The sequence below is a fragment of the Paralichthys olivaceus genome, chromosome 5 (genome assembly GCF_024713975.1).
Source record: "Paralichthys olivaceus isolate ysfri-2021 chromosome 5, ASM2471397v2, whole genome shotgun sequence".
Taxonomy (NCBI): domain Eukaryota; kingdom Metazoa; phylum Chordata; class Actinopteri; order Pleuronectiformes; family Paralichthyidae; genus Paralichthys; species Paralichthys olivaceus.
The window spans coordinates 7,707,652-7,732,070 of NC_091097.1; the positions used below are offsets into that span (position 1 = coordinate 7,707,652).

Here is a 24,419-nt window from a genome sequence, read left to right on the forward strand (position 1 = left end):
TTGGGTTAATTTTAGAAGAACATGGCACATCATTCACGATCTTTTCTTCAAACCACAACACTCTATCATATTTAATCTAAATAAAACTACATAAAAAAATTAATAATAACAACCGCGTGTAAAACGGTTTGGGCAACCTACTAACACCAATTTCCTCTTTGCCTCCTATTGAGCTGTTACTGAAATAGAAAGACCTAACATCTACACACCACAAATATTGTGTGTTTATATTGTGTGTTTATTTTCCTGACACTTTTCCAGTAAACCTAGGAAAATAGACAGTTACGCACTCTGACCAGCAGATGACACTAAACACTCATGGACACTAGTTGATGGCAAGTAGCAAATACCTTTTGGAAATAAAAGCCCCTTTGTGTGTGTGTGTGTGTGTGTGTGTGTGTGTGTGTGTGTGTGTGTGTGTACAGATTGTACAGCCCTGTTTGACAGGTTTACTGTTGTAATTAGAATTTATAGATTGTTGAACTGAATGAACTCTACGCTTCAGAAAAACCTCTTGAAAATGATGCTGGATGAATTCTTTATGACCCCAATTAAACGTTGAACCATCATTTAATGGTTAGAAATAAATGTAAACATTGAAAAGGACCATGTTCACAATCCTCAGGAAATAAAATCTGTGTGTATTATTGAGTTATATAAATAACTATAAAAATCAATGTAGTAAAATAAAATAAGATTAAATAAGAATCTGAATTAATTTTATTAAAAAATAAGATTAAATTAGACAATCCCTTGAGGTAGTATACATCTTTCAAACATTTATACAGACTTTTATTACAAAATCTAATTTAATCATCGTCTGTTTTGGGACTTTAAACAACTGATGGTTTGTGCAGAGTTGACAATACATGATAGTTGTGATATTCAGTCTAACTGTGGAGTCTATTACTTAGACTTAATCTTTATCATGTGGGCTCTCTATGGCAGTTAATAGTGTAATGGTGATGAATGAGTTCATTGTTGTGAGGTTGGATGATAAGATCAGACAAAGGCAGGGTTTCAGATGATGGCTTTATTCCTGCTGGTGGTAATATATTTTCAAGTATAGGCCTGGCCTATACACAACAAAGACACAACAGGCTGATAAACAAGACAACACAACAGACAGACATACATTTGTAAAATAAGATATACAGTATATTTCATGACAAACACGTAGATAAATTACTTTTTGCTTGGTCACCTTGGAAACCAATTGGAATGCCCTTGAGAAAACAATGTTTCACATATTGAGACTATAATTTAATATTTCATATTCAAAAAGTGCAGTTTGTATGAAAACACACTTATAATAGCATTTTAAGGGTGACCAGTTGGCGTAGGCCTACATGGCATTTTTTTATATTGTTATTAAGATGATTACTTTAACCATTAAACCTGTAAAGAAAACCTGTTGCATGATATTTATTATGCACATGCACCCTTACTTTAAAGCTATATAGCTGTAAATAGTGTTTAAAGCACAAAGCATTTGATTGACAGTGGCAGGCGTTTATAATCATTAACCAGCTGATGGTAAACTGAGGGACCTCTGGAGCAAAACACTGGCCTCCAGATATACAGTTTATTAGTACACATCCTCGGATGTTTATATTGCCTTATACACGTTGGTTCCTGTCACTGTTTTCACCTGAGAAAATGACTCAAAGTCTGAACTGGCCTAGATCTGCTGCTCTGTCTCTGTGACCCTCTCTACTCTGCCACCAGCTTCCTCAGCCGCTGCACCACATCCTCCCCGGTCGCCCACGGCACCGTGACCGCCTTGAACTCCCCGGGCGAGGCCTCGTGGGTCTCCGTGATCAGCCGGTGCATGGGGAAGTCCCGGCGCGGGAAGGCCACGTCCCGGGGACCGAGGGCGAGCGCCGGACAGAAGTCGTTGGCTCCGTCCCCCACGTAGAAAACCCTCTGGTAGGGGCGGCCCCGCTCCTGCGTCCTGCGGGCCACATAGTCCCTGACCACCACCTGCTTGCACATGTTGTCGGGGCACCGCAGGCAGTCGTGGGAGTGGAAGGGTCTCATCACCAGCCGGCCGTCCTTGTTGAAGGTGGCCGGGTTGGTGAAGATCCGATGGAAGAGCTGGCGCGCCCCGGTGCGTCGCAGCCAGGACTCGATGAAGAAGGAGTTGGCGTCGGACAACAGCACCACCTCGAAGTCCTGCGGGGGTCGGGCGCGGAGGAACTGGAAGACGGTGGGCATACCCGGGGTGGACGGGATCTTCTCCATGATGCTCCGTATGTCGCTCTCGGTGACGCCTTGCTCCGCCAGGTAGGCCAGGACGCGCTGCATGTACTCGTTGTAGCGGCCGGGCTGGTAGGTGTCCTTCAGCCAGCCCGGGAGGTGCTGACCCGGGGCGGCCTTCACCACCATGTCGTCGCTGGTCTCATCCACGATGGTCTCGTCAAAGTCAAAAAAGATGAGGAAGCGCTTGTCGTTGGAGACCTGCGCCGAGGAAGAGGCCATGATCTCCGTGCGTCTGGACCTGCGGGCTTCCACCTCTCCTGGGGGATTGGGTGGGACATAACAGCAGGTGAAGACTGAATCCCCCATGATTGACTATGCCACACCTCTTACAGTTGCCAACTGGCATCAAATCCCACTCTCCTGCATCCCACGCCAGGCAGGCCCACGGTAGGGTGGAGGCTGAGGTGAAAGGATGGAGTCAACAGAACCAAAAGCAGATTTGATTTAATTTATAGGAATACACATAAAAGAATAAATGTGATACGAGTCTTATAAAGGGAGCAGAGCAGCCAACCAGCAGCCAACCAGCAGCATGTAAGCCCAGAAGAGGCAGCATCCTCCAACTCATGGATCTCTGGGGGAATGTGTCTATGAAGGTAAAGGGTGAGGAGGAGGAGGAGGAGAAGGAGGAGGAGGAGGAGGAAGCTGCTCTAGCAGGAGAGAAACTAAGAATTACATGTGATTATGCCCAGACTGGCAGAATGTGTGCATGCTCCTGAAAGCAAGCAAACAATACAAGACAGTGTAAACCTGCTGCATGTGTGCTGTACCTGTTTTTCGACCTGGTTGATGTCAGCAGTGAATGCCTGCTGAGCTCACGTGTATTTCTGATCCAGTCAAGGCTGTATTTCCCTGTATGGGCAACACACGCGCACACGCACATACACCTAATTAGTTGCATGACGAAGAATCATACCCGCGGCAGTAGTTTCAAGTTAATTTAGAATAAATACATCGATCCTGCAATATGAACACACGAAAGACCAACATTTCAATTCATCTTATCCCACAAAATTAGGCCACTGTACTTTAGATTACATCTATTTTAAACGCAATGACACATTTCAATTACATGTAAATAATGTAAAACAGGCTGTACCCTGACTTTAAGTTATATATATATATATATATATATATATATAAATGCAATGCAGGCTGTTAAGACACATTTCACTGGATCTAACATTCCTTGACAAAGGCAGATTATGAAGTCTGACATTGTTTCCCACAGTCGTATCATCTACTTACTGCAAAACTAATCTAATTCCTCACAACCCCAGCGCCTGCACACTGAGGATTTGTAACAGCGGAGCTCTGAAGCTTCTGTAAAAACAAGTTAAATGTGCATCACCGGTGCTGGATCCGGTCTCCGGTGTCTGTCTGGTCCGATCCGGTCCCTCAGAGTCCAGGCAGAGTCCCGCCGCTCGGCAGAGGGGACCCGCACTTTTATTGTGACAGCCCACACCACCCGGAGCCGCTGTGAGCGTGACCGCGCCCCAGAGCCAGCCCATTTAATAGCAGCCTGCCGCGCGCGTTCACGACACTTTCAAGAGCTGTGCGGGAGGCTTCCTGCTGTTTCCACAGTGATTTGTAGATTTTTGGCAAATTAATGACGCAAAAAGCGATTTGTTCATCGTTTAGAACGCTCACGCACTCTCCTGGTGTGGATCATTTGCAAACGCGAGACACATGGGAGAGAATAAATATTTCTGGTTGTCACAGCTCCAAGAAACACACCAGGGCCAAATCCGCAAAATCTGGTGTTTTTAAAGGCAGTTTGGGGCCTGGTGTCAGGGAAAAGCAGAAGATTCAATCAGGCAGTTCAATATTTGATCAACTGGTGCCATACTGCTCAGCTGGTAACATGCAACTGAGTTAAAAGACTTGTTTTATTTAGATTTTACACAGTTTTTAGTGTGTTATTGTCCTATAATCTCAATTGGATAATGAGAAAAGTGGAACAATCCTGAAGCTGTGACATCTGACATCATCTGTAAGGGAGATCAAGGAAGTAGGATAAAGCTGTCTTTACTTTTAAGCAGCACAATTATTGTTTTTTTCACTTCTCCAATAGTCACACTGACCTTTTGACCATGAACTCATTCCATTAGGACAACAACACCCATAACACTTTAGTTCACTAAACTGAACAGCATTGTTGCAGTTGAAGTTAATCATCTATTTAACTGCGTCTGTTTATATCTGCTGCATTTGAGGAACTGATAAAGCACAAAATCAATAAAGTTAATCACATCAGTAGCCTACATCATTTCAAATCTGAAATAATGTTGCATTTCTATTTATTGCATGTTTTCTGCTTGTTTCTGTACAAGAATGTGAATACACCGTGATTAATGCAGCAACTTTGAGAGCAGCGATCACGTGTCTGAACAACATGACACTGAAGTCCTCCTCTGCTTATCTGCCTGCTGACAGACATGGCCTCCTCCCTCTTCTACACAGTACAAGGCATAATGACTAACAGCTGGGGTGGCTGACTACTTGCAAACCCCAAATGGAAACGGAGATGTACCGGCGCTGTGCTATTATCTCCTCTGCTCGTGAAGTGAGCCTGGGTACCTGACCACCCACTCACCCTCAGTGAGTCACTCACACTTTTCTCTCCACACACACCGGCCTGCTCTGCTACCTTATAGGATTATGTGACTCATTGGTGCACCGCTTAAAAACACCTGAGGACACAATAAAAAATACTTTTTTTAAATGTCTTTTACTCTTGGTCTGAAATTCAAATGGTAATAATTTAATGGAGCTTTCTGCATACATAACTGCTTATTTATGGGTTAAAATGAGATTAAAGCTGTACTTTACTTAAGCAGGAGATTCCTCATCTGAGGTCACTGCCAGTGACAACAATAAAACCATACTGCAAGGAACTCTCACATTAACTGGGAAGACAAAATGACTCTAATTTCAAAAAGACTTGCTAAAATGCATGTTGCAAAAAGAGGTGAAGGGCGAGGAACACTATAACACAGTAAGAGGAAGTGGCAGCAGAGAAGAGGACCTAAAACTCGTCTAGTCAAAACAAAACTGAGTTGAGAAGTAAGTTGCGGAACCTAGGTAGCAGATAGTGTTGCTACAGGCGTTATGGCTTGAATCCAGTGACTCAAAAATGAAGCAAATCCAGTTTGTGCAGTTGCAGCAGCCGCCAGTTGGTTTTAGGCCTTTCAGCAAAGTTGGATTTGACCCCTTTATATAAAGTCTATGATTTGAACCCACTGACCCATCATCATTCATATTCAGTTTCTCTTCTGTAAACCCATTGTGATTGAAGACAGCACACAGAGACACACAAACATGACAAATGTGTGATAATCATGGCTACTTGTTTTTACTTCTCAAAGTTAGCAGTCAGTTAAATGTATATTATCAAAAAAGGCCCAACTTTTCCACTTCTCCTCAATCTCCAGGTAACATACAAAAAAGACAAATCAGGACATTATAAAGCTGCACATTTTGTACCAGATACAATAATAAAATACGCAATGCTACATTAAGTGGTTAAAAATACAAAGGGGAAAAAGTATATTGATTTTTTTAAAACATCTTTAAAGAATATACAATGTTATTTTTTTTCTTAACTAGCCAAGAATTTTAGTAGAAAGTGCATTCTATATAACAAGGAAAGGAGGAGGAGAATCGTTCCTCAAACTGAAGACGTAGCAGGACGTGACAGAGAGGCTCCATGAACAGACGTAAAAGTAGAATGTATTTCAGGTGTGGCTTGGAGGTGCTAGTGTAAAGTTGCTAGAGCAGTTTGAACATTGCTTTCACTTTGAGGGAAGGCCCATACTGGAGCATCATCTTTTTTTTTAAAATTTTTAAATAAGAAATTGAATGTAAGCACATACTAAAAGAAATGTCCTGCGTTTGTGATGGTCCCTTCCACACTAACCTACTCCACCCGGGGATTCTCCTCCTTTCCTTGCCTAAAAACATCCACTCGAAGTAATCACCTCCACCCTTTCCCATGCAGCCACAACTGCACTCTTTTTCACAATGCATTGTCAGCCCCTCCCTTCCCTGCGCCTCACCCACGCAGCAGTAAAGTGCAGAGAATACACACTAATGAAAAGGCTCAAAAAAAAAAAAAAAAAGATTCATACTGCAAAATGCTAAAGCACTGCAGTGAAACCAAGGGGGAAAGGATGATAAGCAATCAATGCAGCCGTATTAAGACCCACAGAAATGGCAGGATAATTGCAGGTCTCAAATGAAAAAAGGGACATCCTAAACTACTGAGCTTAACCACTTCATACTGAATTCTGTTAGAGTGGCAGAAAGATGTTGAATTCACTGCTTTTGTCAATCTCATGTATCCCCGAATACGAATACATTGGGACACACTGTGTAAAAGCAGCTTTTGGTACAGGAGCACTGGGGACAACCAGACAGACGGACAGAGGCTGGTCGAGAATATCACATGCATACCTAAGCACTCGCTCTTCACAATCTTCTCAACACACCTCCAGACCTGGTGCAAACAAGCAGCCTAAATACTTGCCAACCAGCTTCTAACAAATAACATTCACACCATTGGCTGTTACATTAACAAATGTAATTTCTTGCACTGACTTGTTCACATGTATGCTTATCTATACAAGAATTCCAAGTATTTAAGGTTGTACGACCACTGCCTTTTATCCTGACGTTTCCTATCATGTGCTAACGACAGTTTATCTACACTACAGAACCATCCATTAGATAAAAACTGAGAACATTAGCAGAGAACAAAAAAAGCAAGAATGAATCAGCCATCATTCTGCGTAGGCAACATTCAACAGGTTTCAACACCTTTGCCTGTTTGGATCAAAAAATGTCAGGATGATGAAAAGTGAAAAACAAACCTTTACACTACAACTCCCTACACCAAACCGTGGAAAATCGTCTGAGAGGAATATGCATAATTGTCTGTTAAGACCGGTGATGAGAAAGGTCCCAGTTGTGTATACTGTGTTTGTGTGTCCAACGACCTTTAACATGGTAACCCGTATCATTTCGTCAGCAGCGAAGGGAGGTGGGGTAGATCCTGATGGGGCCGTATGTCTGGCCCCTCACAGTGGCAGTATTTGACAGTCATCTGTTATCTAAAAGCATCTGTTGACCAGCAGTACTGGAAACTGAGGTTGCACTGATCACAGCAAGTAAATCAATGACCATGTGGCCTCATGTCCTTTGCGTGTGCTTGAGTAAGTGTGAGGCTGCGTGTGCCGAGGGCAAGTTCTGCATAAACTGAGTTTCTTGTTCACAAAATAGTTCAAACCTCAAATCCATTGAAGAAAAGCCAGGCTGGCAAGACATGACCTATATGACACGATACATGTTTATGTGTAATATTACACTTCTGAAAATCAAATGGAAAGAGAAAATTTAAGAAATATTTCATGTACTGGAATGGAAAGCACCATTTATCCATGATATGAATCTTAGACTTTGTCAAGATTCAACCAAGCATTTACAAAATGTTTTTTTCAATGTCCTTTACAAACATCCCACCCCCCCACCCCTACTGCATCTCGCACTACTTCAGTAGCCCAAGGACAGAAAGCCTCAGCCTCCGACTTATGGCAGAGAAGGACTCAGGTAGAACGAGTAACAACATTCATTTAACATTCTGTGATGCCTGAGCCTCTGCAGTACAACTCGGAGGACAGGTTGAGTATTGCTGTGGGGCAGACCTGCACAGAAAGCCAATGTGCAACCATAAGTCACTTTTCTCATTATCCGATTAAGATGAGCTTAATGACACTGATTCTTGAAGATCCATGAAGCCCAGGTCATTCATATGTTGACTTCCATCAGCAGCTTATGTTGAAAGGGAGATAATTTACACTCATCAATGTAAAAGTAGATAACTCGTACAGGGATTGTTAGATTTCCTTAGAAAATGTTCCAAGAAAAAAAATTGAAAGATTGTAAAATCTTTGTCAGTTGACCAGGGTTTTTAAGTAGAGGTCATACTTATATAATTCATGAACTGAGGATGTATAAGTCTGGATGTCTGGATCTTTCTGGTGTGTATGTTTAGCTTAACTTATTTTTATCTTTTTGAGAGGAATAACCTTAAATAAGGAGCCTTGCATCAGAGGGGCTGAGGCAGGACCATGAAACAAGAGAAACAAGGCGTGGTTTGGTGTGGCCCCGCAGTGCCGGAGCACAGTTCAGTGGTGCTGTGGGGCCCCAGGACCCTTGTCGGGATGAGCCATGTGGTGCAGGTAGCTGCTGTCTTCATGCCCGCAGTGGTTTAGGGGCTCACTCTTGAAAAGGGCAGGGGGTGGGGGAAGGTGGGAGACTGGGGGCACGGCCAGGTGGTGGTGGGAGTGGGGTGGGGCGTGTTGGGGTGTGTTTGAAAGATGTTGCTGGGTTGTTGGGGCGTGATGGTGAGAAGGGGTTGAGTGGAGCTGCACATGGGAGAATGTGTGTCCCACAGGGCCTCGCAGAGGCATGGGCCCTCCTGTCGGGCTGAGGCCCAGGGGCGCTGAGGTGGTAGCCGGGCTGGCAGCTGAGGGGCCAGGACCAGAGGTGGAGGAAGAGGAGGAGAAGGTGTTGGTGAAGATGCGGACAGGCAAGGGTTGGCCACTGGTCTGCAGAACCACAGGGCTGGTAACCCGGAAACACTTCTCTTTGTGTGCTTTGAGCATGTTGGAGAAGCGGAAGCGCTGGCCGCACACCTCACAGGGATAGGGCTTCTCTCCTGTGTGGGTGCGGCGGTGGCGCTTCATGTTGGGCCGACTGGTGAAGCTCTTTCCACAGATCTCACAAATGAAAGGCTTCTCTCCTACACAGATTCAGAATATAAAAGACCAGTGAGTGAGGGAGACAGACACTGTATCAGTTAACAAAAAGAAGACAGAGAAAATAATATGATGCATGTGAGTCAGATCCTTTGCTGTCAAATCTGATGCTTTCAAAATTTCAAATAATCAACTGATTAGAGCTCTCAGAATGACAAAGTGAACTTTTGTCAAATTTTTGAAACATTTCTCTTGATAGTGAGTAACAGCTCTCTTTTAAAAAATGCAAATCAGTTGCCATCTTGAATATAGGGTCTTTGCTGTCAACCCACCCACTCCACAGGAAGCTATTACCATTCACACTTTGAGAAGAGGAGATGTGAAAGTGAACAACAGGAGCCTGGGTGGAATGCCGCTCTCATTAACCTCCCTCGATGGAGCCACTGAATGTGCCTGCTACCACCCACACAGCCATCTATTAACAGGCGGCTGAAGGGCTCTCTAAGTGCCTTATTCTGCCATGTTATGTGTGAAGCTCCTCCAAACCAACTGAATATCAAAAGGTGACAGCTAATCTGCTAAAGTCTTAAGTAAATGTTACCTTACACTCACTTCCAAGAGTTTGTGGAAACTGTGTGTGCAGTGTACCAAACTTTGGGTGTCTAACATGTGTGCTGCCTATTACAGGGCATGCCTGGGTGTGTCTCCTCCTGCTGGAGACTAAATTGGTTTCTAGCGGCAGGGAGAGGAGAGGGTGGTGTAATTATACATCACAAATAGAACGGCGAGGGCCAATTGAGAGCGGTGTGTCCACCCACGACAGGCATGGCTTGAGAAAACCAGTGAAGGACGTACAGACTTCGCTGCTCAGTTCGGTCTTAGAAATAGCAATGCAGCACGGGCAGAAAATCAGAGGGATGTTAAACACCATGTGTCTGGGTAGTCATTATAAGCCGCATTATACTGTATACAAGGTCATTCTTTGATGTGAAATGTCCCTCTCATTACATAAACTGGGCAAAGTCTCTTTGCTCTCACCACTATAATGTTCATCTTGGCTACATCCCATGTCTTTCCTTTTTTAGGGAGTGCATGGAGACAAGCTGGCTGACGATCTCCTGAACATAGTTGTTTGTTTTCATCGCTCAACATTACAGAACTGCAGAATATCTTTAAAAAATGACAGAGGAACTCAGGTAAACTCATCTTTAATATTTTGTATTCATGTCCTTCTCCCTATTGGAAAAAAGATGTTAGTTATGCAACAAAGATTTAAATTTACAAAATGACTGCCTTACACGAAGCAGTCATTTTCTTGTTCATTGTAATTTCCTGCTGCAGTGCTGCATGATATTTATATAGAAAGGAGATTAGCAAAGATTGAAGGGAAGAGTAAAAACGCCAGAGAGACGGGACGCACATCAACAAAACAGCATTTTTCCAATTTTAGCTATTTCACAAGTAAACCTTTTGAAACCTTCCTGTAAATGTTTCACATTCCCTCACTTTCTGCTACTGCCTTTTATAATGGCTGGAAAGATGACTGATGTATATTTATAGATGTCAATATCAAAATAAATCACTTTCCCAAGTATGAATATTGAAACTAGCAACAACCAGTCTGAATTATTACTGTGTACTAGTTGTATCAGCTTTGCTGGAGACTCCACCCTGATAGTTCCTGGGCCTAGGTTTCTAAAGACATTTTTGGGATCGAAAAGAGATGCAACAAAAGGCCAAAAGACTAACAACCCTTGTCTTTTCTCACCTGTGTGTGTTTTCATGTGCTCATCAAAATACTGTTTCATGTTGAAGTCCTTGCCACACCACTGGCACATGAACTGCTTGTGTCCGATGTGAATGCTCATGTGGGAGCGCAGCTGGTACTTGTACTGGAACCGCTCGTCGCAGTTCTACAACAGAGACAACAGAGGCATTCAGATAATATGCACACACCGGGTCAGTGCACAAGTATGAACACAAAAACACACACACCTGAGGTCGCACACAACATTTAAAACTGGATTGGGCTGCTGATTTTTGACAAACTCATCTTACGTTAGAAGAACCATTTTTTTGGGGGGGAAAATATAGGACAAGATGGTGACTATACCTTTTACTTATATAATCCTATTTACAAGTGTGTAACTGTCTACTGCACATGGTATATTTTAATGCAAAATAGAAAAGTTTAGGGCAGTAACAAGCAAAACATCTTCGGATTTAACTATTTTGCATATGAGGGGATCCACCAAGATACCATTTTTCAGACATGACCTCCGGGTAAAATCCGGAGAATTGGCTACGGAGTTTACACATGTACAACGCAGCGGGAGGTTCTCTGCACAGGTGCTTTCGGAACAGCAACAAATCCTCTGAACTATTCAGGCGAGAGGTGGAGCAGCCAGGTACAGCAGACAGAGGAGGGAATCTGCATGGATCACATTTAGAGCACCTTGACACCCTTGTCATCTCTCATCACCAGAAGCTCTCTTGACATCTTCATCAGTCACCACCTCTTTACTGGGAGTTTTCTTTTTGTTTTTTTGTCGTGCATTAGAAGCGTCATCAACACCCCCTCACTCGCTCATCCCCTGCTGTGTTCACACTTTGACATCTCCTGGATTTCTGCAGAGTTAATACTAGGCCAGGAGGATAAAATCTATAGAAAATATGGTGCATCACACTCAGATATTTGCGTTCGCATATGCACTTCCTCCAGAGAAAATATGGAGGTTCTGTGGAGTCCAGTGCATGTCTGAAAGCAGCTGTGTATTCATAAGAAATGAGGTTACTGCAGCAAGCCAACAATACCCAGAATATTTGTATGAATGTGACCATGCTGTATATTTGGCTTCCTTGGTCTTGTCTATTCCTGAAGTGAGACTTTTACAACCTGAATGACACAACCTGACTAAATAAAGGTTGTGGAAGATTCAGCTGGTTCCATATGGCACAACAGTGTAAGACCACTGAGGAGAATTGCCTATACATGAAACGCACATTTAATAAGCATGTAATTACATGTTATGGTGTAGAATGGCAGCTCCACCCAGACACACATGCTCCCTGTCTGCTGTCCATTCAAGTGGTTGGACATTAAAAGGCCTCGGGTGGGAGTAAAGCAGCCCATCTGTCAGCTCCCTCTGAACTCATGAGTCTGGACAGGGTTATGATTATCAACTGCTACCAACTCTGGACTCTCAAGCAGAAATAAGCTCACAGATTCTGATGCAATGTGACAAAATGTATCGTCATATAATTACATGAGCGGTTATGTTTCAACATTAACCTGATTAACACAATAGTCTGAATAAAGTCATTAAAAGACATGAACCGCGGAAAATGTCAGGACAATGGGATCTGGACTCAAATATGAAGAATGAAGCAGGAGATTCACATCAGAAGCACTGACAACAGGAAATTCTCCAGTGCTGGGATAAAGGGTGGTGTCTGGGCATGTGAGAGGTAAGACACAATGTATTCTGCTGTGACGATCACATGTTTTTGTTCATAGCACACTGACCCCTTATCACCAAAAGCTCTTGAATCTCGGTGTCTTTCCGAGTTCTTCTTCTGCATCTTCTACAAGTACCGCACACCTTTTTTATCCTGAGATATTTGTATTCTTTCTGTTTTTGTCAGTGTTGCATCCCGTGTTAGAAATGTCATCAGCACTCCCACTTGCTCGCAGTGAAATCTGCGACAATATCCTGCTGTATTCTCACATGGGCTCACATGGATATTCCCTGGAGTTTTTACTAGAGGGCTGGCAGGAACAAACTTGCAGATTGTCTGGAGTTCAGTGCATGTCTGGAAGCATTTAAAGATACTCTCATGTAACATCGACAAATGGCATTTACCAGTTTGAAATTCCGTAAGGAGCATCTGACTCAATGTTAACGTGTCATAATCGTACTACGCTCTGTAACATGTAAACCAGAATATGAATGGAATATTTCATTAGCAAGTCATGTAAACATTATAAATTAAATAATGCATTATTCAGAATAAGGTCAATAGTCGGAGTGTGCTGTCTGTGTAAACATGGTCATTAAATGAAGTCTGTCAAAGCTCTGAAACACAGTCATATTTTGTTCTAACATTCCTCTTCTGTTCCAGGTAATGGTGAACTCTGTTTATATGTGGTTTGCTAATATTTTACATGGTTTGACTTCAGCTTCTCTGTACAACTCAAATGTTCCAACAGGCTAGTGAACGTTCAAAAATCAAAGAGGATGCTCCCCCTCACTCATGAAGACATCAACTGAAAATAGCAATTTTGTGTTGTTCATAAGCCACATGGAACATCTGTTCAAACTAATGAGTCAAAACTTCTCTGATGCTTCTGCTGAGGCACACAAGGGCACATTCACCAAAACTGTGACCTCACTCCACTCACGACAATAAGTCCTGAGAACTGAATTCAGCTCTAAACAAACATGTTACAAAGGGACAAGAGGAAAGACGATTAAATGCAAGTCTGTGTATTTATGAGAAATAATATCTTGTGAAAAACATCACTCCACTATATCAACATTATATTCTGTTCACATAGTTTCACATGCTTGGTATGAGCAGTAAAGTCAATAATACCGTTAAGTGTGGAATTTATAAAACTTGGAAAATGCAGTGTACGGTTTGGAACTGCAGAGTCATAGGTCATCTGTGTTATGTGAATGATCGTTAAAATTTGACATTTAAAGACAGGGATGTTTTGTACTGTACTCAAACTGAACAGCCAAGTGTGAAACACTGTGATCACACAGAGAGACGATTTGCATTAAGCACAAAAAAATCTGCCACATGCGGTTTTAGCTGCTTTGTCTCAGGCAGCATCCACATGAATACATTTGATTTCAGTTTGGTTTTCAAGCACTTAAAACAAAGCACATTGGAAATGCTGCCTGCCCCAATTTGGTTGAAAACTCTGGGGCTGTGTTTTAACTAGAATGGGCAGAAATGGAGATGTCTGGAAACAACAACACATGCCCCCCCCTTTTGTGATCCGAACACAAGTGGACAGCTTTAAGTAGAGGTGTGAAAGCTCAGATGGAATAGTGATGCGTTCACGACAGATCACATTCGGAGGTGTTCATGGGACCTCCTACTCAGCTGACGTCGTCTGACCCGCTGTAGTTTCACTGTAAATCAAAAGATATGTTTTCTCTTCTTGTTGATATGTTTCAGACCATGTCAATGTGATCGATACTTTCCTTCAATTGGTAAATATTTCTTCACAGCGCAGCTGCACGAGATTCATTCAGACTTTACTGACTTGTCTCTCTACCTCTCTTTCGCTCACTTATGCCAACACAGACACACACTGTCGCATGTGGGGCCACATTTTAATGCCAGGTATGAATGCACACACTCAGAGCTGTCCACTTGTGATCAGATAAAAAAAACATAATAATACCAGGTGTGTCGGGGTCACAGTCACCCGTATCTGCTTCCTGATTGGTTTTTATTAGTGTGAATAGACTACTCTCAGTGACAGTTCCACTCTATTGTCGGTCCAAGGAAAGAAATCCCTCCTCTCACTTTTCACTTATGTTGTTTCTTGTTGTAAGTATTGTCTGCAACTAAACAACCGAATGTAGAGTAGACAATTGGCTTCCTGTACACAACAGCAGGAGCAGTGTACATGACAGGCATTTTCAGGTGTTCATATGGATGGAGATTACTTTTGATGCAGAGCTAAAACGCTCACATATATAAAATGAAACATACAAGTATGGATGTAACCTCAGAAATAAGTTTTTGCTCTCCGTTTAGTATTAACAGATACAGAGAGCAAAGGACAGAAATCCACCAAAAACCAGTCCCTCTGGATGCAGGGTCACATTTTGATGCCTGCTGTAAATCTGTCTCCACTAGATTTCAAAAGAAGATCACGTCTAAGCAGACACAATGTCCTCTTACCTCACAACGGAAGGGTTTCTCTCCAGAATGCTGGAGTGAGTGAACTTTTAAGGACATGCTGCGCTTAAATGATTTCCCACAAGTCTCACAGGTGAAGGGCATGTCCTTGGTGTGAGCTGAAGAAAGATAAGAAAGAGGAAAACAACACAAAGATAACTGAGCATCAGTTTTGGTCTGACCCTAAACACAGATAAAGATTTTTTTGACAATCATATAAGAAATAATCAATAATATAAAACATGTCATAGTTCATGTTGAAATTAACTTTGTGATGTGTTTGGGCCATTAAGGTTTGAATTGTGAAAAAAAGGCTCCCACTTACCAACCATGTGCTTACGGACATGAGCCATAGTGTAGAACTTCTTCTCACAGATTTCACATGAGAACTTCTTCTCTGCATAACCGTGGACAATCTTAATGTGCTCATGCAGTGACCACAGCTTCTTAAAAGACTTGTTGCAGGAGACACACTAAAAGTAAAACACATAAAATTTGAAAAAAAGCTTATTGTTGATGATTAGTATCATGAGCAACAAAACCTAGGGGCCATTAGCTGGTTGCAATTTGCTTTAATAGTTTCCTTATAGTCCAGCTCCCTCTGCTGGGGTAAATTCAGTATGGATTTAATTTGCTGAACCTCCTCTGGATATGTGCTGATCACAGTCATTAAACCAACAGGGAAAAAGAAACATGGATTTGATCAATGCTGGTTTCTTGATATAATTCCTGGTTAAATTTGATCAGGATTTATGCATTGTTGACTTTAATACCAAATAAAAAGCACTGTAATACTTTTTGTCCAAGAGCCACACCAGTCAAAGGTAAAACTATCAAGGACAATCAAACCTTACCTATTAATTAAACCTATGTATCTATTGAGAACATAAATTAATTTGCATTTTTGGAGAGATGGCAAGACAGAGAATTAAGATGAAACTCCAGAAAAAGGACTGAAAACCTTCAGCCACACTTGTAGTTTAAAGCTGTTAAATATCTCCTGACAGCCCACCACCACATAAAATAATAATTAAAAAAGAAAAATGTAAGAACTTTGTAAATTGACTTAGTTTGTGAATGTTGTCTGATGCTTTTTGGGGGAAACTTTCTTCATTTTATGACTTTGAGAGCTGCAGATGCTTTACTAGAATACTTATGAGGTATTCACATGTGTAGTGCAGACAAGTGCAGACCTTGTCATGTTTTGTTTTTTCAAACTGAATGACAGTGGATGTTATTTGAGATTGATCCAAAGACACAGACTTGAATGTCAAAGTTAAAAATTAAAGTTTATAGAACTGAATACTCAATTCCCTTTAAATTAAAACTCAGGTTAGGCACCTTTGGAAGCAAATACAGTTGTAAACTGAGTAGATCAATCTGTAACTTTTATTTTTTCAATAAATGATCTCTTTGTTTCTTTATGTTTGGGGTTGCGATCTTTCAGGAAAATAAATCTGGTTGTGTGAAGGCAGTTATCTCACAGACTGCACGGCTACACCGGAGAAGCAGCTGTGCAGAAATCACACTGTTACTACACCACAAATATGCAAAAACAACAAAGGAGTTTATATGATGGCCACAAAGCTGAAATGGGTGTCTTCAGATCAAACAGACTTGTTGCAGCATCTCCCACGTGCCTTCTTGCAAACACTGGCCAACATATCATGGGATTTTATTGCATGTCTCTCTCTTTTTTCCAACGTCCATTAAGCACCACGTTAACAGTTGTGTGCACATCGTCTTCCATTCCATCTTTTGTGTCATCAGAGTTGTACAGATATTTAATGCTTTATTTTCCTGTTCATTAGCATTTACATTTGTCATTACACTGATACGTTCTCATTGATAAAGCCTGAATATATGAAGGGATGACAACTTTTTATGGTCTGAATTTTAGATTTAGAAGTCAATAAAAATGCATTTGAATTGCTAAAAAAGTCACATCTATAGATAAGCCCCATCTTTTTAAAGAAATCTTTCAATATAATGAAAGAAATTAATATTATGTGAACGGAAACTACCTCAGTTCTCATTTGTTTGTCCCTACTAGATGTGTGTGTTATCAGGTTCTGTATTAATGAATGCCATTTTCACCTTCATGAAGCTCACCTAGTTATTAGAAAACCTTTATCATCAGAAATTACAATGTGTCAAATGAGGTAAGCTGACAATACTTTCTTCACAAAGTAACTAAAGATGCAAATCATTCTAGGCAAAACAGGAGGCTAAAGTAAGCCATTCAAAACACATTACCCTTGGGTTTCAATATCAAAACACCTTTTTCAGTTTTAGAGAACTGAAAACATTGGTTTCACTTTGATGAAATTCTACATGTTGGCAGCCTCAAAGGGTGTGTTAGCCAAGTCTGTGCTTCCTACTAATATTATAACAATTATGTTTTCAGATTTCTGGCTAATGCTTACTATATTAGCTCACATTTCTTACATTTAGAATGTGAGTGTGAGCTAAAACTAATGCTACTGCATAAAAAACACACAACAAATCTACTATAAATATGATAAATGCCAAGGCAGGTGCTAAATGTATCAAATTCTATCTAGGTATTTAAATAACAAATATCTTCTATCATGGAAATACACAGCTCTCCCATTTAGACTAACATTTGCAGGGGTAATGCAGAGATGTTTGCTTTACCTGGATGTTCTTCTCGCAGTCAGTCTGCTGATGTAAGGCCAGCTCACTCTCCAGGACAAACTTTTTGCCACACTTGTCACAAATCTGCATTCGTCTGTGTGTAACGTTCATGTGCTTCTCCAAGTACCAGCGAGTGTTGAACACACGAGGGCACTTTTCGCACGCCAGCATCTCCTTCTCCTCCACCTCTGCTTTCCCTCCAGTTGTTGTGGTTGTGGAACCTGCAGCCGATGGGGTTGACCTGGCTGACCTGCGCATGCCCTTTGGAGGCTCCATGCGCTTCCGACGCCCCCTGGTGGTCATTCCACCAGTGGCGGTGCTCAGAGCTGTTCTGAGGCTTTTCCTCCGTGGCTTGCTAGGAGCTGCTGAGCTACTGGCACCTCGACGGGCCCTCTTTGACCTTGTTCTTCGGCTTTCTATCTCATCCTCCTCGTCCTCCTCCTCTTCTTCATCAGGGCTGTCCTCGTCCTCTTCCTCATCTTCCTCCTCCTCATCATCGTCGTCGTCATCGTCGCTGCCAGCTCTCTCAGAGTCATCTGGTGTGGTTCCAGCTTTGTTGTCACCCTTGGAAACATGAAGAGTCTGGTTGTTCAAGTTAACCTCAACAATGATCTGCTCACGTTTAAAGCCTTCCTCTTCACCGTCCTCATCCTCCCCCTCTTCTTCCTCATCGTCGTCGTCATCTTCAGTGTCGTCAGACGTGCCGTTGTTGCCAGCCTGCATCTCTGCCTCCTGCACTGCTCCTCCCTCTCTGAAATACTGCTGATGCTGCTGTGGAGTCACATGTTGTGTGGGCAACTGACCAATGTTCTGATCGCCCATGGATGACTTGGCTGCCATTTTATTGTCCACTAACACAGAATAAGGCTTGCCACCAACCTCTCTCTTGTAAAGCTTGCCCGCCAGGTCCAGATCTGGGTTAGGGGAGTGAAAATAGGACTGGGACACTTGCGCCCTGCGTCCTTCCTCCTGTGACATCCCGCCAAGGCTCGGGACGGAAACCTCTTCCTTGAGGCTCTGGCAGGATTTCATGAAGAGGGGTAGAAATGGGAAAAAATGACTGCTATGGTGCCTTTAGACTAACGTATTCTACAAGGAGAGGCAGGGGACGCTGCACCAATCCCCCACCTTCCTTCTGCTAAGGAGACAGGAAGGAGGGGATAAGGTGAGAGACAGTCAACTTGATTCAAAGAGAGCATCCATGCTGTCCAAGGTAGGGAACACTGTCGGAAAGACATGCAATCTGTTCCAAGTTTTGTTTTATATGCTTAAAAAATTCTGACAGCAAAATCTGAAGCCTCAGTGTCTTTGATGCATAACATTTGAAGTTAAATTCCTCTCCAGATGTAGACCGGGTCCAGATTCAGTTTCTGTGAAGACTGCAGCTCTGCTTGGTAACAGTGTCTTCAAATTGCTGAGCAGGTAAAGAAAAGCTGAATGCCAGACATGGAACTGCTATAAGGACTTTTGTGTCTTGCTTGAAGAGCCATTTACAGAGCATTACCTGTGAGAAGGGACAGAGAAGAAAAAGGGAGAAATACATATGAAATATTAGAAGGTTCTCTTCAACTGTCAAGTGTCGCTATAGGGCAAGCTGAAACTAAAGCGATACTGTCAAGTTTTCAACACTGAGCCCACAGAAGTTTCAGTATTGTGTGAAGGACTTGAAACCACAACCTTCGCAAATGAATGTGAGAAAAACAAAAAAAAGGTGAAACACTTCAATATTTAATATAACAGAGATAGTCTGCTTTGTTGAGCTATCCAACATAATACATTTTGTTGACTTAAGATCACATTTACCATAGTTCTGGGTGATATGGCCAAAAATTATATATTATAATTATATTGCTTTGAAATTTTTACTCTGGTGTAAAGGTTGTAGTTTTAAATTCGTCATTATGAGCAAATCTGAAGCAGATCAATTACACGTTATACCTCCTCACTGTGGTTACACAATGCATAAGCAATATATCATTTTATATCAAACCTTTGTAATATTGTTAATGAGGAAATTTTTATTTTGATAATCAAAGATATAGTTTTATTGCCCAGCCCTAATTTACGACAAAGGAAATGCAACTTACTTCCATAATGATTAGAAAAGATTTATAATACCTAACAGTGTGACAATTAGAGCAAAAACACATGAAAAGCTTGTTAATAGTTCCATTTAATTAGAAATAGAAAATATGTAAGCACATATTGAATTGCTTTAGATCATAATTAGTAGTTGCTCCAGTCAAGCTCTTTAAAAACCTGGAAAAACTATTTGCATAATCTACAGGAAAAAACAACCAAAACCAATATGATGGCAAAACACTGATAAGACACAACTTCACCCTAAGTTTTAAACAATAAATGCCAAAGTGCCCCCACCGCCCATTGACTGTTAACTGTTAGAGAGCGTAGCGTAAACCACAGCTCAAGAGCCTGTATTGCAAACAACCACAGGAAACTGTATATCAACCTTTCAATGATGCCTAAGCACTGCACAATTTGAAACCTACAGTCATATCATCACTTTTATGCAAGTTAAAGATAAATACAACAGTATTTATGCAAATAAATATATCTCCTTGTGGACTCTTTGCTTTTATACTGTTTGTTAGTTCTGGAGCTCGACATACATCTGCTGGGGTATCCCTGGCTGACAGTTGGGTGACCTTAAACAACCTCACACATACCATAATGAGTGTGCAACAGGACGGTTGGTTCACTAGAAAACCTCCCAAAGCCATTACCTTTCTTGGTGACAGCAAACATTCTATTGTGCGTCTACAAACATCTTTTGTTTGACTTTTATTAACAACTGATGCTCCAATGTATGCAAAGAAAATATACAAAGGCCAAGACGGACTTACATATTCAAACAAGGCCCACCTGACCCATCAAGGGGACCGATCTTTGTTCAAGTCTTTTATTTACAAGCATGATTAACATGAGGGGTTTGTTAGAGTGCAAGAAAGAACAAGAGTGTGCCTGGGGGAGATCAACAGTGACATGATGACTGTAGAGGAACCCAGATTATTTTGAAAACGATGACTGATCTTTATCAGAAATATTTTTCAAGGGCAGTATTTGACACCTACATTTAATGTTACATACAGTACAACTGTCCTTGCAATATCTTCATTATTTAGAGTTCACTCCCAACTCTTATTCACACTGAACATAAGCTGCACCTGCTTACAATTATATTAAATAAAACCAATAGTTTATAACCACAGACAGACATTTGAAAGCTAAAAAGGAGACTTAGTGTTTTAAGCTAACATTATTCAGACATTGTGCTAAACACAACATTCAATCAGAGCTTAAGTTTACCAGATTTTCTTGTTAAGCTTGTCATTTCATTACAATAGAGTGCACCTGGCAGATAGAAAAGGGGCCAAATTATGTTTGTGTTTTATTAAAGCCAAAATAAATCTGTTCTACCAGTTTTAAACTCAAAGTGAAAGCTAGTTATGCAGAATTTGACTGTCAACGCATACAAGACACACCTGTCTTCCTGTGCGCGCCGACTCTGATCCTTTCTGAGAATTGGACAGCAGCTCGAGAGCATTAAGACCACAGGGGGAGGGCGGGCTCTGCGCTCACAGAGCATCTCAACTCACATGTCTGTCTTAGACACAAAGCCTGATAGATTATCCTGCCTCTGGATGACAGAGGAACATAAATTCCATGAGAAACCACTGCTGAACTTGACTTAAAATGCAACCAGCTGGTTCCATTCTCAGTTATCAAACTCATTAAAATAAACAATACAACAGCTCACTTCAAGAATGTAAATCATTTTTTCAATTACACAATAAAAATTATTAAAACAGTGTTAAATTCACAGCCTAAAATTGCAAACATGCACAAATAAACAGTGTGTTATTTTTTCAATATTGAAAATTATCTTTAGCCTCGCTTTCCGTTATCATGAATGAGTCATTTCAGAGATTCACTCATAATGCAATCCTTTGATGTGGGGCACTAAGTAGTGTGCAGATTTCTCAATATCACTGATAATTAGTTGACACAACCACGTTGTCACATTGAGAGGTCAAAACTTTGCACCGAATGACTCTCTGACAGCCCATTTCAGTGATCCAAAGCAGTACTAATGTTCAGCATAACTTGATAAAAAATATCAAAGTTTTCAAGATAACAACCAATTTAAAGCCTTTCTTGACTCTTTCTTGATTCTGAGAACTGAAAGAGAAGCCGAAATTCATTTCATATAGGGTAAGCCACAAAGCCTCATATACCGAGAAGATTCAACTGTGGCTTAAGATTTGAATGGCACAGGATGGGAAGCCTTACAGCACTACACGGCACGAGTGTTCACAAGAGCTTGGGCTGAGCGGTGACAGTAAAGCAGATGAGACGAGTCTGAAGCAGCCAATTTGTGTGACGTTTACTTCTTATCATGCAGCAGTGCTCCTCGAATCCACGCTCCCTCTAAAGTCTAGACTTTAATGAGCTTTCCCTTTTGCAGCTTGTAGCGGACCGTGTGAGGGTTCACATTCCTCACTCTGTCCTAACTCATAAGACCTTAACCAGCTCACTGTGTGGTGCACTGCAGGGGTGCTCCGAGCCGCTGTGGGTATTTGGCCCTCCAACTCATAATCAGGTCATAGAGCAGTAACCATTGTTTTTGGTCTGAGGTATCATAGGAGAGATATGACTCCATGTTTCTCTAGTCTCATCATCACCACATAGAGACAGATAGTTTCATACATGACAGGAGAGACTCCACTGATGTTTACAACTGTGATCTCTCTGTTCTGAAAGGGGGGTGGGGGATAACATGGATATATTCAGCACGAGTCTTCTGTTCAAAGTCTGATTCAGATTGTAGAACAATGTTCGAATACAAACGTGAGGACTGGGTCAAAAAACTGCAACAAACGAGGTTACACAGCGCGAAGGCAACCCTAAACATACATTTGCAAACTATAACGAGATGTGGTGCAGCAGCTATCATCTGCTTTTATAGTGCTCGCAGGACACAAGCTACTATTTTCAGCCACAAGACCACAGCACACGAGTTGTGGTGTGAATGAAGCACAGAAAGCGTTAAAACAAAAACACCGAACTGCAGAAACACTGTGCAGGCCCGGCCAACTTAGGCTACCTAGCTAGCTAGCAATATTCCATAGGTACTAACCTGCACACACATGACAAGCTAACTTGGCTACATTAGCTCAAGGTGCAGCCATGATTATTTGAGTATAGGTTACTCGACCTGGACAACAAACACACTACACTGCACATGCAACACGAGCTAAACACTAGCATTTGCTGACATGCACGAGCTAACAACAGACACAAGACTCTCACTTAAGACCCCAAACCGCCCTGATTGGGGCTAGTTAGCTCACAGCTAGCATAAGCTCGGATATTTAGCGTCAACGTTACCCTGGATTTCGACACAGCACCTTGACGGGGTTGACAGTTTCTGGAGCGACAGGGAGGACGACTAAGAGCCGATGTCACGCTCGGTTATCACCGGTTCTTTCCTGTGGGGCAGGACGACACAAAAACCCGGAGCTGTGCAACGCTGCTCCTGACAACTCAACTCGATACTGTCACAAAGTCACTGCTGGGAGCTCCGCCGCTTTCTCACCTTAGCTCCGGCCACCGGCTACCGGCGACCCGTGTGCGCTGTCCCCGGCGGCTGCCACGCATGTCACCCGCGCACGCGGGCTTGAAATGAAGTTGTGTAGCAACATTTCTGTTGTCGGTTCGATGCCTTACCTCCGCCGGGAGCGACCTCCCTCCTGCGCTCGTGCAATCACAGTTGCACAGATTCGGGGCTGCACGCGCACTTCTCTCGCTCCCTCCACATTCGCGGACGTGCATTTATGAACCGTCGGCGGTTAGTTCGGTCCACAGTGCGGGAGGTTGTTGTTGTTATTTATTGTTTGTTTGTTTGTTTGTGGGCTCAGCGGAGGAACCTGCGCCGGTGCGTCCTCAGCCCCGCTACGTGGCCCCGGCACAGCTCTCGCGCGTACCACCACCGCCGCCGCCGTCCGTCGTCCCGCGCTCATCCCAGGCCGCGCGACAGCGTGTCTGGTTCTCCCGTTCAAAGCAGACAGGGCACGGCGGCGCGCGCTCCCGCTGGGTTTAAATCACCGATTGATTAAATAATAATGTGGAGACTCAGAGGAGCATTTCTCCTCTAGATAGAGTCCTGATGATGTAGTTAATCTAGTCTATTTTACTATCAACTCTCACACTTTAAAACGAGCATTTTAAATTTGTTTTTATACTTTATTATTTTTCACAATTCTTGACAGTGGGCTCACAGTGGGCCTCTGAGGACAATTTATCCTCTCAAGAGAAAGTCCTGATATTGCACTAAATGTAGGGTATTTTATTATGAACTCTCAGACTAATGTCAAGATTTATTTTTACTTTATAATTTTTCACTATTCTTGACAGTGGGCTCACAGTGGGCCTCTGAGGATAATTTATCCTCTCAAAAGAAAGTCCTCATATTGTATTTAATTTAGGCTATTTTTAACTGTCACAGCTGTTAAAATATATTTTTTATTATTTTCACTTTATTATTATTTTTCACAATTCTTGACATCGTGGGACTCTGAGAAAAATGTATCCTCTCAAAAGAAAGTCATCATATTGTCAGCAATTTAGTTTATTTTTTACTATTAACTGTTTATTTATATTTATTATTTTTCACAATTCTTGACATTGGGCTCATAGTTGGCAGGTATTTACAAAACAAATAAACCCTACTCCATCTATGTAGAGATATCTTCAGTTGCCATAGGGCTGCCAAATTCAAAACTGGATTATCTGAGCAAA

The 24,419-nt window shown here is 42.0% G+C and overlaps 2 protein-coding genes across 8 annotated transcripts; both read right to left on the reverse strand.

The window, feature by feature from the left end:
• Positions 1 to 1,018: 1,018 nt before the first annotated feature.
• phospho1 (phosphoethanolamine/phosphocholine phosphatase 1) lies at positions 1,019 to 4,128 on the reverse strand. Of its 4 annotated transcripts, none has more exons than XM_020094329.2 (3): positions 3,614 to 4,128; positions 3,033 to 3,114; positions 1,019 to 2,519 (listed from the first exon to the last, which is right to left on the reverse strand). In XM_020094329.2, exon 3 carries the CDS (start codon positions 2,479 to 2,481, stop codon positions 1,714 to 1,716), a length of 768 nt encoding a protein of 255 aa, XP_019949888.1. In that variant the 5' UTR covers positions 2,482 to 2,519; positions 3,033 to 3,114; positions 3,614 to 4,128; the 3' UTR covers positions 1,019 to 1,713. The 4 variants fall into 4 exon arrangements, with proteins under 4 accessions (XP_019949888.1, XP_019949886.1, XP_069380704.1 ...); XM_020094327.2 differs by having other exon boundaries at positions 1,019 to 2,661; XM_069524603.1 differs by having other exon boundaries at positions 3,511 to 3,684.
• Positions 4,129 to 8,287: 4,159 nt separating this feature from the next.
• On the reverse strand, positions 8,288 to 23,682 carry znf652 (zinc finger protein 652). Of its 4 annotated transcripts, none has more exons than XM_020094276.2 (6): positions 23,349 to 23,682; positions 17,601 to 19,104; positions 15,268 to 15,415; positions 14,946 to 15,061; positions 10,789 to 10,933; positions 8,288 to 9,064 (listed from the first exon to the last, which is right to left on the reverse strand). In XM_020094276.2, exons 2-6 carry the CDS (start codon positions 18,630 to 18,632, stop codon positions 8,448 to 8,450), a joined length of 2,058 nt encoding a protein of 685 aa, XP_019949835.1. In that variant the 5' UTR covers positions 18,633 to 19,104; positions 23,349 to 23,682; the 3' UTR covers positions 8,288 to 8,447. The 4 variants fall into 4 exon arrangements, with proteins under 4 accessions (XP_019949835.1, XP_019949836.1, XP_019949838.1 ...); XM_020094277.2 differs by having other exon boundaries at positions 23,218 to 23,682; XM_020094279.2 differs by lacking the exon at positions 23,349 to 23,682 and adding an exon at positions 23,030 to 23,254.
• Between the last annotated feature and the right edge of the window lie 737 nt (positions 23,683 to 24,419).

Bases quoted from the DNA above. Each gene is read 5' to 3' on its own strand.
- znf652 (XM_020094276.2), bottom strand. From the start codon at position 18,632: ATGAAATCCTGCCAGAGCCTCAAGGAAGAGGTTTCCGTCCCGAGCCTT. The intron at 15,416-17,600 runs GTAAAGCAAACA...TTTTACTTTTAG, and splicing joins ACTGCGAGAAGAACATCCAG to TGTGTCTCCTGCAACAAGTC. The intron at 9,065-10,788 runs GTGAGAAAAGAC...GAATCTGTGTAG, and splicing joins GCACATGAAAACACACACAG to GAGAGAAGCCTTTCATTTGT.
- phospho1 (XM_020094327.2), bottom strand. From the start codon at position 2,568: ATGGGGGATTCAGTCTTCACCTGCTGTTATGTCCCACCCAATCCCCCA.